Source organism: Rhinolophus ferrumequinum, chromosome 11, assembly GCF_004115265.2.
Source record: "Rhinolophus ferrumequinum isolate MPI-CBG mRhiFer1 chromosome 11, mRhiFer1_v1.p, whole genome shotgun sequence".
Taxonomy (NCBI): domain Eukaryota; kingdom Metazoa; phylum Chordata; class Mammalia; order Chiroptera; family Rhinolophidae; genus Rhinolophus; species Rhinolophus ferrumequinum.
Genome location: NC_046294.1, coordinates 43,849,421 through 43,862,632, shown reverse-complemented (window position 1 = coordinate 43,862,632; position 13,212 = coordinate 43,849,421). Strand labels below are relative to the sequence as shown.

The 13,212-nt window shown below is 37.0% G+C and overlaps 1 protein-coding gene across 9 annotated transcripts in view; it reads right to left on the bottom strand.

Annotated features, from left to right (window-relative positions):
• The window catches only part of RIC3 (RIC3 acetylcholine receptor chaperone), a 40,737-nt gene continuing 27,525 nt past the window's right edge, over positions 1-13,212 (bottom strand). For 4 of the 9 annotated variants that reach the window (XM_033119284.1, XM_033119288.1, XM_033119290.1 and 1 more), the window contains 2 exons: positions 12,494-12,642; positions 1-1,137 (listed from right to left, as the gene is read on the bottom strand). In XM_033119284.1, coding sequence (XP_032975175.1) covers positions 704-1,137; positions 12,494-12,642 — 583 coding nt within the window. In that variant the 3' untranslated portion in view covers positions 1-703. Of the gene's footprint in view, positions 1,138-12,493; positions 12,686-13,212 lie in introns of all 9 variants that reach the window. The other 5 variants (XM_033119285.1, XM_033119292.1, XM_033119287.1 and 2 more) reach the window with 3 other exon arrangements.

The following is a 13,212-nucleotide window of genomic DNA, read 5'->3' as shown; positions in this document are numbered from 1 at the left end:
GCAGTTCTGTGGAGCAGAACAGGGACAAAGGAAGCTAGAGATCCAGGCCAACATCAGAGCAGTCAGTTCCCCAACAGGTCTCCGAGCTGATTTTCAGGTCCGTGGGAATCTTCTCCTCCTCTGCAGAAAAGCGGATCTGAGGCACCAGCACTCCTAACACGGCCCTTGCTGAGAGGAAGGGCCTTAAGCTCAGACTGCAGAGTCCTACCCTGCTCTGGTGCCATCATCCCCACAAAAGTGTTCTCTTTGTGAACCTAGGGGACCACTGACCTGCTGAAGGCCCAGAGAATAAGGCAGCTTGGACTCTGAAATCTTCTCTTGCAACCTTAAGTCCTCATCATGTGTAAGCTGATGTTCGTTCACAGGTAAACCTTCTGTTACTCCTAGCAGAGTCGGACCTCTGCCCTGAGTGGTCCCACCTGGAGTTACGACAGATCAAACAACTACTAACTCATGGAGGAAAGTCAGGAAGAAAAAGAGGGAAGCTGTCTTGTATTCCTACTAATCTCTATGATGTTTTACAAGGTGACAGGTATGTGAGCACCAGGAAGAATATATGATACCCACGGTCGTGACCTGACTGGCTATGATACTTAAACACAGGGAATGAAGTGCAGGGTACAGGACCAAGGATAGAAATCTGACAGGAGACAAAGGTCACCTTGGGACCAGAGTAACGGATACGTCACCAAACTGGATGTTCTCACTCTAAGCCCTGCGGGTTCCGCCTCCTCAGTGTGTCATTTGTATCTGCTTTGTCGGCGCTGGTGCCCTGCCCCTCATCTCTGAAGTCCTGGGGCCACACTTTGGTGGTTTCCTCTTGCTCCCTGTAACTGTCGGCACTGAATCCAGCATTCTCTGCCAAGACAGCAGGATCCTCTTCTTCATGAAGACAGCAGGAACATGTTCCTGGCTCTGGGTCACGCGAGGTAACAGAATTATCTTCATGGGCTCTGGGGTCAGTAGGCGTTTCCCAACCCAAATGGTCAGATCCTTCTTCTTCTAGCACTCCCATTCTTTCAGCTATTTCTTCAGCAGAGGGCTCTTTTGGGTCCGGATAATCCACCAGGATTGTTTCTTGCCTACGCTTGATGCAATCTGAAAGGTCATAAATTGGATAAGTCTCTTCAGGGTAACCTAGAGAGAAAAGGAGCATAAAGTCTTACAAAGAATGTCTCTTCCAAATAAAGTGTCAGGCTCAAAGAAGCTTCTCAGGCAGCAGCCATCTCATCCCAACAAATCCATTCAAGAAATCTCTCAGATGACTAACAGTTCTAAAGTTTCACTTGAGTAAATTCGGAGAGGTCTGGCTAACTACCCCAGTGCTCTTTGAAATACAAACCAATTCAGTTGAAAATCCCTTAAGTGCAGGGTGCTTGGGGCAGAGTGTAAGTCTCACACTTCTGCAGTAGTGATGAAGATTAAACAGACAACATGAGCCTTCAGTTAAAAAAAGAAAAAGAAAAAAAAGTACCCAACACCAGATGGAGAGAGCATAGCTCAAGGCTAATGTTTATAATTTCTATGTGGAACCATTTCCAAATCTTCGGGGGTCGGGGATGGGCGTGGGGAGAAGAAAGCTAAGCTCTTTGAAAAATACACCACAAAGCTGTCTACTAATCAAAACAGTTGAAATGGCTTGTAAGTATGAGAAACAGCGCTTTAGCAAAACATGCCCAAGACCCCCAAGGACAAGCACTGCATTTTCAGAGACAGAATTTCCATTGTTGGCTTCTTCATCTTCATAAAATGGAACAAAAGAAAACAATACACTGGTAAACAAAGTGAGAAATACTGGTACTGAATCCCAGCTATGATAAGAGAAAACGCTGCCAAATTAAAGAATGAAATGAAATAAATCTGTGTCAGCCACGCCTCGCCTGCGCAGCAGATGGCCGCGTGGAGCTCATATGCCAGTGCTGGCAACCGTAGCCGTGCTCACTGCACAATGTGGAAAGCTGGAGAATTCCAAATCCATTTGCACATTATGATAATCGGCAAATTCAACTCTTAACGTAAACCACTTTTTGCCTACAAATTCTGAAAAGCCGTGGTCTTTTTTGGTGCAGTAGAGAATATGGAGACATATTTTTACATTTACTGTTTTTTTTCTAATTATAAAAGTCATACAGTCTCATTGTAGAAAATTTGAAAAATACAAGTTATAAAAAGAAAACAAATCATCTAAGATCCCACCACTGATAATAATTTGTTGTATTACTTCTGGCCTTTCTGTCACATATAAGTATGTATTTCTCTTTTTTTATTAAAGAAGGCTTATACTGCATATAAAATGTTGTGCCCTGACTTTTTTCACTCAACATTATATATCATGAGCATTTCTTAATGTCATCAGGCATTCTAAAGTTGGTTGTAAAATAAATATCCCATTACACAGCTACATAATTTATATGATTTACCATGCCTCTTCCATAAGATATTCTTTCCAATTTTCCCTTATTGTAAGTAACATAGCAGTTAAGATCTTTGACTATAAATCCATGTCTACTTTCCTATTTCTTTAAGATACACTTCTAGAAATATGAAAAACAGACCAAAGGAAATGAACATTTTGGAAGCCTTGTCACCCCAATAAACTTTAATTTAAAAAAAGCCCTTTTTTAAAAAAAAAATTCTACCAAATTACTTTCCAAAAGAATGGTGTAAATTTTTAGTCCTACTAGTGATGCAAAAAATTGTCCATCTTATCACATCGTCACCATCACTGACAGCAGTATGGTAAGAATCTTGGCCAAAGCAGTCTTGATTTCCGGCCTTACCTTACTGCGGACGGAATGCTAGGTAACACGGAGCTTAGCTACCTAACGTCCTCACCGCCTCCTTGGTCAACAGCAGGGGCTGCGGACGCCTACTTGCTACTTAGCTTCCAGCCACAGAACACTTCAGTCCATTTTCCGGCATGTTCCTGCCTGCTTCCCACACCAAGAACGAAGCTTACCTTTGGACTTCCATGCCTATCTGCTTTGGCTGGAGACGGGGAGGCTTGCTGAGGAAAACCACACAGTGCCTCTCACAACTGCTGAGGCAGTCCATGTCAGCTAATACTACGGGTAACTCAAGAGCGTCATGACAAATATGAGCAAGCAAAAATCCCCAGTGGTCCTATGAGGAAAACAGCAGCTTAAAACTGGGGAACCAATCTAAGCAAACTATGTAAAGAGACCCTGAAAAACAGTCAATGCAGGAAGCAAGCGCTAATGTCAGTCAACTTAAAATGGATATTACCAGTAATATTCAGAAGGCTATTGTACCAATAAAACCAGTCAGGCTTCAGTATAAAAAATGGAGCAAACAGCAAATAAGAAAGAGCTATTAGAAGTCATAATTACAAAATACATTTAAGCTTAATAGAGGAAGAAAACAGCAGATAGAAATGGACATGGCTAAAAAACAAATTACTGTATCAGAGTCCAAGTTGAGGAATTCTCCTAGGACAAAGATAAACATGACCAAGAAATATAATAGAAATTATGAGAAAAAAGATAAGCTGCGTAGAAGACTGATCCAGGATATCCAATCTTAGAATTACTGGAATTCTAGAATAAGAAGGCAGATTAAGTTAAATGGAAGCAACAACCAAAGAAATTATAAAAGAACATACCCTTGAGCTAAAGACTTCAGATGCAAAAGACTCACTAAATGCTAGGTAAAAACACTACGAAAAAATCCACGCAATCATACATACTCAGACATATGTCAATGAACCTGCCCAAATTCAAATTTTAAGTATTAAAAATAATACAAATTTCCAGACAGAAAACAAACTAGCTAACTAAAAACAAGTTGCCTATTAAGAAAAAGAATCAGACTAGGATAAAATTTCTCATTTTCAGCACCAAATGAAAGTAGAGAATGCAGTAATGTTTTCAGACTTAAAAATCATATGATCATATAATTTTATATCCAGCCAAACAATTATTTGCATAAAGATAAAAAAATGACACATATAGATATTCAAGTACTCTATATGGGGGGGAGGTAATTAAGGAAGTATTCTGACAAATACAAAAATTAATCAAATATTTAAAGTCACGAAAGATACTGTATACAAGAAAGTGGTGAACCATAAGAAGAATTATCAATGTAAAATAAGTAATTATTGATAATGTGGTTAGAAATTTAATGCCATTGTTAAACACTTATATCAGAAAAGGCTAATATCTTTAAAAGTTATTATCACTTGTAGCTAAAATTCCACAACACCTAAGAGGTAGGTAGAAAATAAATGTGATAAGGATTGTACTGTATTTGGGAACAAGGTTATATAATGAACATTTATAATTTAGAGGAAAAATGGAATTCTAATTTTCACCTTGATTACCAGTGAGATTGAAATACTTCATATATTTTGTAGCCAGCTGCATTTTTTTCTTTTGTGCACTGCTTAAACAAGAAGATAATCACTTTTCTAAATTAGTTATAGAATTTTTCATCATTAAAGATAACTTTTCAGTCATATTTGTTACAAATATTTTTCCAATATAGTGTTGGCTTTTAAACTTTGTGATAGTCTCTGATCTATACAAGGTAAAACTTTTGTGTATTCAAGCTATACTATCTTTTCCCTTATAGTTTTCTGAGTTGCTTTAAAAAAATTATTCTTATTTTGATATAATTGTCGTTGTACGAAATAATACAGAAATCCTCTGTAAACCTTTATCCAGTTTCTCCCAATGGTGACATCTTGCAAAACTCTACCACAATATCACGCCCAGGGTACGAGGTCTGACAATTAAGTTTGCGAACAATGTTGCTAATCTTTTTTAATGTCAAAGGGATTATTCATTATGAATTTGTACCAAGTGCACAGTTAACAAGTTTACTATTTGGAAGTGCTGACAAAGCTGTGTGAAAAAGTTAGACGACCTGAACTTTTCGCCAACAATTCGTGGCTCTTGCATCACCACAATGCACCAGCTCACACGGCACTGTCTGTGAGGGAGTTTTTAGCCGGGAAACAAGTAACTATGTTGGAACACCCTCCCTACTCACCTGATCTAGCCCCCAATGACTTCTTTACCTGAAGATAAAGGAAATACTGAAAGGCAGACATTTTGATGACATTCAGGACATCAAGGGTAATACGACAACAGCTCTGATGGACATTCCAGAAAAAGAGTTCCAAAATTGCTTTGAAAGGTGGACTAGGTGCTGGCGGCGGCGCGTAGCTTCCCAAGGGGAGTACTTTGAAGGTGACCATAGTGATATTCAGCAATGAGGTATGTAGCACTTTTTCTAGAATGAGTTCGCGAATGTAATTGTCAGACCTTCATTATATATTGATAAAGTCAATACACAGAATATTTCTATCACCACAAGGATCCCTTATGTAGCCCTTTTATAACTACACCTACTCCTTCCTGCCCCCATTCCCTCCTTAACCTCTGGCAACTATTCTGTTCACCATTTCTGTAATTTTACTATTTCAAGAATGTTATATAAATAGAATCATACAGTATGTAACCTTTTGGAATTAGTTTCTTTTTTCACTCAGCGTAATTATCTGTAAATCCATCCAGGTTACTGAATGTATCAACAGTCCATTGCTGTTTATTGCTAAGTAGCACACCACGATAGCTATCAATGCACCACAGTTTAACCATTCACCTGCTAAGGATGTCTGGGTTGTTTCCAGTTTTGGGCTACTACAAATAAAGCTGCTATAAACATTCAGGTACAACTTTTATGTGAACACATGTCTTCATTTTTCTGGGATAAATGCCCAGGAGTGCAACTGCTAGGTTGTATAGTAGTTGCATGTTGTTTTTCAGGAAACTACCAAAATGTTTCCCAGAGTGGGTGTACTAAATATTTTACATACAACAAGTAATGTATGAGTGAATCTAGCTTCTCCACATCCTCGGCAGCATTTGGTGTTATTATTCTTTATTTTAGCCATTCGATAGGTGTGTTGTGGTACCTCCTTGTGATTTTAATTTGCATTTCCTTAGTGGTTAATGATGTTGAACATCATTTCATGTGCTTATTTGCCTTCTCTATATCCTTTTTGGTGAAATGTATGTTCATATATTTTTCCCATTTCTTAACTGGAATGTTTAATTTTTACTGTTTTTGAGAGTTACTTACATATTCTAACATAAGTCTTTTGTTGGGTATATGGTTTGAAAATATTTTCTCCCACTGTGCAGCTTGTCTTTTCATTATCTTAACAGGATCTTTTGCAGAGTAAAAGTTTTTAATTTTGATAAGTCCAGTTTATCAATTTGTCTTTATATGAATTGAGCTTCTGATGCCAAGTTGAAGAAACTCTTTGCTTAATCCTAGATCCCAAAGATTTTCTATATTTTTCTAAAAGGTTTATAGCTTTATAATTTGCATTTATGTCTGTGATCCATTTTTAATTTTTGTGTAACATGTCGAACTTAGGTTGAGGTTTATTTATTTGCTATGGATATCCAATTGCTCCGGCACCATTTATTAAAAAGGCTATCTTCCCTCCAATGAATTGCTTTTGCACCTCTGTAAAAAATCAGTTGTGCATATTTGTGTGGGTCTACTTCTGGGTTCCCTGTTCTGTTCCTTTTATGTATGTGTCTATTCCTGTACCAATGTCAAATGGTCTTGAATACCTTAGCTATAGAATCAGGTAGATTGATTCCTCTCACTTTTTCATTTCTAAAATTATTTAGCTATTCTATTTTCTGTCTCGCCATATACATTTTAGCAATCTTGTCTGTATCTACAAAAAATCTTGCTGAGGTTATGACAGGGATTGTATTAAACCTGTTTGCCAATTTGGGAAGTGCTGACATTTGTACTAACTTGAGTCTTCCAATCTATGGACATAATATGTCTTCTCATTTAGTTAGGCCTTCTTTCATTTCTTTCATCAGTATTGTATAGTTTTCAGCCCAGAAGTCCAGCACGTGTTCTGTTAAATTTACACCTAAATCTTTTTTTTGAATGATAAAAAATTAATTTTGATGTCAAATTTTTAATTTGATGTCAATGTGTTCATTGCTAAGATACAGAAATACGATTGATTTTTGTATGTTTATCTTGTACCCTACAACCCTGCTGAACTCACTTGTTAGTTCTAGGAGTTTTTAAAATAGATTCCTCAGGGTTTTCTACGTACGCAATCATGGAATCTGTAAATAGGGGCAGTATTATTCCTTCCTTTTTAATCTGTATGCTTCCTCCCCTCCTTTATTTGCCTTACTGTACTACCTCGAACTATGCTGAATAAGAGAAGTCATCCTTGCCTGTTCTCAACCTTAGGGGAAAAGCATTCATCTTTCACCAGTAAGTGTAATGTTAGCTGTAGGTTTCTATAGATTCTTTTTTGTCAAGTTGAGGAAATTCCTATTTTTCTGAGAGTTTTTATTATGAATGGATTTTGCATTGCTTTTATGCTCAAAAAGTCCCATCCCGCTAAAGAGCCAGTACATATTTGCAACAATTTTTTCTAAATTTTTTAAGGTTCTTCTCCTCCATCCTTAACTATTTAGTGTATCTGGAATCATTATGCTGTTAAATGTGCAGGCTCATACTTCTGCTCTGGCAATTATGGAAACATGGAGACTCCTTCCATTAAACAACTAGAAAACCAAACAAAGAACATGAAGCACCAAGTTTTAAACATTACATAATAGGTAGTGTAGCCTGATCCCTGAGAAAAGGTAAACAGAGCCCAGTGGTCTCAGTTGGGAAGAGCCCAGTGAGTTGGGAAGACAGATGAGAATTGAGGGAGGCCAGGGCAGCTAGAATTTATGGGGAAGAATACTAGAAAGAAAGGAGCTTCATAGAGATAGAGATCCAGAGATCTTCAGAGGGAACTCTTCATGTTTTTAGCTGAGCTCTCATCTGTGCATATGTGGGAAAGAACTATCCAAGGCCAAGAAAATAACTACTGAAAGCATTAGACCTAAAAACTACTGGAGCTCACACATAGCTGAGAATAGCTCACGTCTGCAGGAGCCAGGTTGGAAAGACCTTGTGGAGAATTAGACAGACTCCTGAGAAGGGCACTGCCTTACTTGGGGAGCTAAATAAGCCACAGAGTAAAGGCTGCTCTGGACTCACCTTAACAAATTTTAGAAACAAGCCTTTAAGGGAACCAACTGATTTCTGGTAACTTAACTGTGTGACAGAAAGAAGTCCAATACTTGTTAAAGCACTAAAGCAAAAGCCAGCATCCAACAATTAAAATTTGCAACACCCATCATCCAATCAAAATTGACCAGGCATGCAAAAAGCACAGGAAATTAGGACTCATAACAAGGGAAAATAATGATCACCAGAAACACACCAAAAAATGACATAGATGATAAGAGCAGCAGCCAAGATTACTAAGAAGCTGTTATAAATATGCCTCATATGTTTAAGAATGTAGAAGAAAATACGAATATATGAGAGAAATAAGATATGAAAAAGATGTGGTGACGGAAGGAGACTAGGCTTTGGGTGGTGAGCACACAGTGAAATACACAAATACCATATTATAAAGCTGTATACTTGAAATTTACATAATGTTAATAGCCAATGTTACCCCAATAAACTAAACTATAAATGGCAAAAAAAATTGAAAATGAAAAAAATACAGAGCAGAAGATTAATAAATTTGGTTTCATTCAGTAACTGATAGATGTGAATAGAAAAAAATAACAGCCATAACTACTTTCCTGCAATCTATTTTATCTTATACATTTTCTCCAATGAGCATATATAATTTTTAATTAAATAATAGTTAAATTATTTATTTAATATATAGAAACTAGATCTAAATTAAGATCTTACGATAAAACATATTAAATAAAACTTATGCTGTAAGTAAGTAAATAAATAAATCTGAAAACAGAGCAAGAAAATAAATTCAAAGACAGAGCAAGAAAAATTACGCAAAATTAAGCATGGCATGAAAAAGACTGGAAAAAAGAATAGACTGTACATGACACGTGGGGCAATATCAAAGGTCTAACATATGCACAACTGGAGAAACAGGAGGACAGAAAGATATCATGGCCAAATATAATGAAATAATGGCCGAAAAAACCAGATTGAGAATCTAAGTGTCCATCTTGAGAAACTAAGGGGAAAAAAATGGCAAATTAAACCCAAAGTAAGCAAAAGGAAGAAAATAGTAAAGAACAGAAATCAATGAAATGGGAAACAAAAATAAACAATGAAACCAAAATATTGTTCTTTAAAAAGATCAACAAAGTCGATACACCTCTGGCCAGTCTGATTAGTGAAAAAATTTAGAGAAAGAACAAATTACCAGTCAGTATCAGGAATAGAACAGGGTTCATCCTTACAGATCTTATATACATTAAATAGATAAGAGAATATTATGAACTTTATATTAATAGTAAATTTGGATGAAATATGGAAATTCCTTGAAATATATAACTATCAAAGCTCAGTAAAAAAGAAACACATAACTTGAATAGCACTATATCTGCTAAAGAAATTCAATTCATAGTTATGTACGTCTTCCCACAAAGAAAACTCCAGGACCACATGGTGTCACTGAAGAATTCCATCTAACATTTAAGGAAGAAATAATAGCAATTTTATACAAATTTTTCCAGAAAACAGAAGAAGAAACACATCCCAATGCATTTTATGAGGCCAGCATTACCCTGAAATCAAAACCAAAGAGATTACAGGAAAGGAGAATCACAGACTAATACCCTTATAAACACAGAAATAAAAACTCCTTAGCAAGTTGAATCTAGCCATATATAACATCATGACAAAGTAGAATTTATCCCAGGAATGTAAAGCTGTCTAAACATTTAAAAATCAGTGTAATTCACTATATTAACAAAGTGAGACAGAAAAATTATACGATCTCAGTTGATCAACAAAAATTCGGGGCCGGCCTAGTGGCTCAGGTGGTTGAAGTGCCATGCTCCTAATGCCGAGGTTTCCCAGTTCGATTCCCACATGGGCCAGTGAGCTGCGCCCTCTACAGCTAAAATTGTGAACAACAGCTCTCCCTGGAGCTGGGCTGCCGTGAGCCGCTGCAGGCTGCTGAGTGTTGCCCTGGGCTACCAAGTGCTGCCATGAGCCCCAGTAGCTAGCATGAGTGGCTGACAGCCAGCAAGAGCTGCCGTGAGCTGCTGTGAGTGGCCGACTGACGACTGGGGACCGACAGCCTCAGCTGGGGGAGCGCAAGGCTCATAATACCAGCAAGGGCCAGGGAGCTGTGTCCTACACAACTAGACTGAGAAACAACGGCTTGAACTAGAGTGGGGTCGGGGGAAGGCGGAAGAAGGGGGAAAAAAAATCAATACCCCTTCATGTTTAAACACTCAGCAAAGCAAGACTAGAAGGAAGCTTCTTCAACCTGAAAAAGAACATCCATAAAAACCCAATAGCTCACATCACACTAATGGAGAATATGTGAGTGCTTTCCCCCTAATATCAGTAAAGTAAGGATGTCTGCTCTCACCACTTCTATTCAGCTTTGTGCTAGAATTTCTCACTGGTTCAATAAGGCAAGAAAAATAAATAAAAGATATATACATTGGAAAGGAAGACATAAAACTGTATTCATAATTTAATTGTCTATGTAGAAAATTCTATGAAATTTAATCCTAAGAAACATTTTTTTAAAAAGCTACCAGAACTAACTGTGTTTAGGAAAGTTGCAGGATGCAAGGTCAGAATACAAAAATAAGTTGTATTTCTATTTAGTAGCAATAAGCAATTAAAAATTTTGAAGTATCACGATATCAAAAGTATAAACTACTAAGGATAAATTTACAAAACAGATGCAAGACCTACACACTGAAAACTACGAAACACTGCTGAGAAATTAAAGATCTAAATAAATGGTGGGATATAAAAGGTTCATGGATTGGAAGATTCAATATTGTTATAATGCCAATTCTTCAAAATTGATTTAAAGATTCAATGTAAAGCCAATCAATCCTCTCTGGCTTTTTTGTAGAAACTGATACACTGATTCTAAATTTATATAAAAATATGAAGGGTCTATAATAAGCAAAATAATTTTGAAATAAAAGGGAAAAAAATCCAAAGTTGAAGAACTTGTGCTACCCTGATTTCAAGACTTAATATAAAGACACTGTGATATTGGCATAAGTATAGACACATAAATCAATGAAACAGAACAGAAAATCCAGAATACACCCATACATACGTGGTCAGTTGATTTAAAACCAACATGCCAAGGTAATTAAATGTGACAAAATAAGCTGGAACAATTAAATATCAATATGAAAAAAAGTTAATCTCTGCTCTGACACCTCACACCATACGTAAAAACTAATCAAAATGGATCATAAGCCTAAATGTAAGAGCTAAAACTATAACATTATCTGGAAGAAAACACAGGTGGTTAAACAAACCTTGGGTTAGGCAAAGATTTCCTAAACACACAAAAGTGTGAATCGTGAGAAAAAAAGAAACTGAACTTTATCAAAATAAAAAAACTTCTGTTCTTTGAAAGATGCTGCTAAGAAAATAAAAAGGCAAGCCACAGACTAGGAGAAAATATTTGCAAAATACATAACTTATAAAGAACTTATATCCAGAATATATAAATAACTCTTACAGCTCAATAAGAACACAACCCAATTAAAAATTTGGCAAAGAATGTGAACAGACACTTCACCAAAGATATACAGATGGCAAATAAACACATGAAAAAATGTTCAACATTATTAGTCATTGGGGAAACGCAAATTAGAGTAACAATTGAGATACTACTACTACTATACACTCACTAGATTGGCTAAAGTTAGAAAGACTGATACTACCTAATGTTACCAAGCATATGGAATAACTACAATTCCCATACATTGCTGGCAGGAAGGCAAAATGGCGGAGCCACTTTGGGAAGCCAGTTGACTGTTTCTAGTACAGTTGAACATACACTTACCGTAAAACCCAGAAATCTCATTCCTAGGTGTATAAGCCCCCCAAATACAAATATATGTCCAAAAACTTATATGCAAAAGTTCATAGTAGCTTGATTCATAACAGCTCAAAGCTGGAAACAACCCAAATGTTCCTAAATTGGCAAATGGAAAAACAAATCATGGTATATCCATACTAAAGAATATGACTCAGCAGTAAAAAAATAAAGTGCTGATATACTCAACACCTGAAACTCAAAAGCATTATGCTAACTCAAAGAAACCAGAAACAAAAAAGCATGTGCAGTATGATCTACTTATATAGAAAAGGTAAAATGACGGGGACAGACAACAGTTCAGTAGTCGCCATGGGCAGAAGGAGGGAATTAGCTGCAAAGGGGGAGGGAACGTTCTGAGATGATGGAAATCTTTTATATCACGATCGTGGTGTAATTATACAACTCTATACATCTGTCAAAACTCATCCATTTATACACTGAAAATTGGTGAATTTTACTGTATATACATTACACTTCAGTAATAAAGCTGATTTTTTAAAAGTCTGCAAGGTCCCTTTTCGGGACCGAGAGCTAACAAATGAATGAGAAGACGCTGTGTACCTTTCCAGCCCTCCATGTAAGGGGCCTGCTCAGCTTCTTTCTCTGGAGTGGAGCTGTCAATGAAGTTTCCTTCTTTCATGACTCTGGTGATTTCTCGGAGCTGATGCAGCAACTGTTTTTCTTGGTCAGAAGTCACAGTCTGTGCTCTGCTTAGAAATACCAGACAATCCATCCATTTAGTGGTAAATACTCCTAGGCAATGAACACAAACACCACTATGATCTGTCTGGATCCTGGAATAGGAAGTTCAACAGCAGCAGATTGCTCTAGGAATGGAACGTGGAACAGCACAGTTGGTAACCAGACATGTTAATTCAATGTTCTGATTTTATAAATGGGAAAACTAAGGCCCAGAATAGGTCACGTGATTGCCTAAAGGTCCCACAATGAGTTAATGTCAACACTCCGACCAATCCCACAGATCTCAGCTTTCATTCAGTTCAGTGTTCTTTCAGTATTACCTCACTGCTCTGATTCAGTAATCTCCAAGCGATTTCACTGTTACTTAATATTACTCCATTTACTACAAGCTGCTTTTCTTTGAAGCAAGGTCACCAAAAGAAAATATTCTGGGCCATTAGCTTCAACTAGCCAAAAATATACTACTAGGCTAACCCTAGAATCACAGGATGCATATACTTGTGCAGAAATAAAGATACAACCTAAAATTTCAGAGTTGGATAACGCTGACAAATTATTCAACTAGAACAGAGAAACTG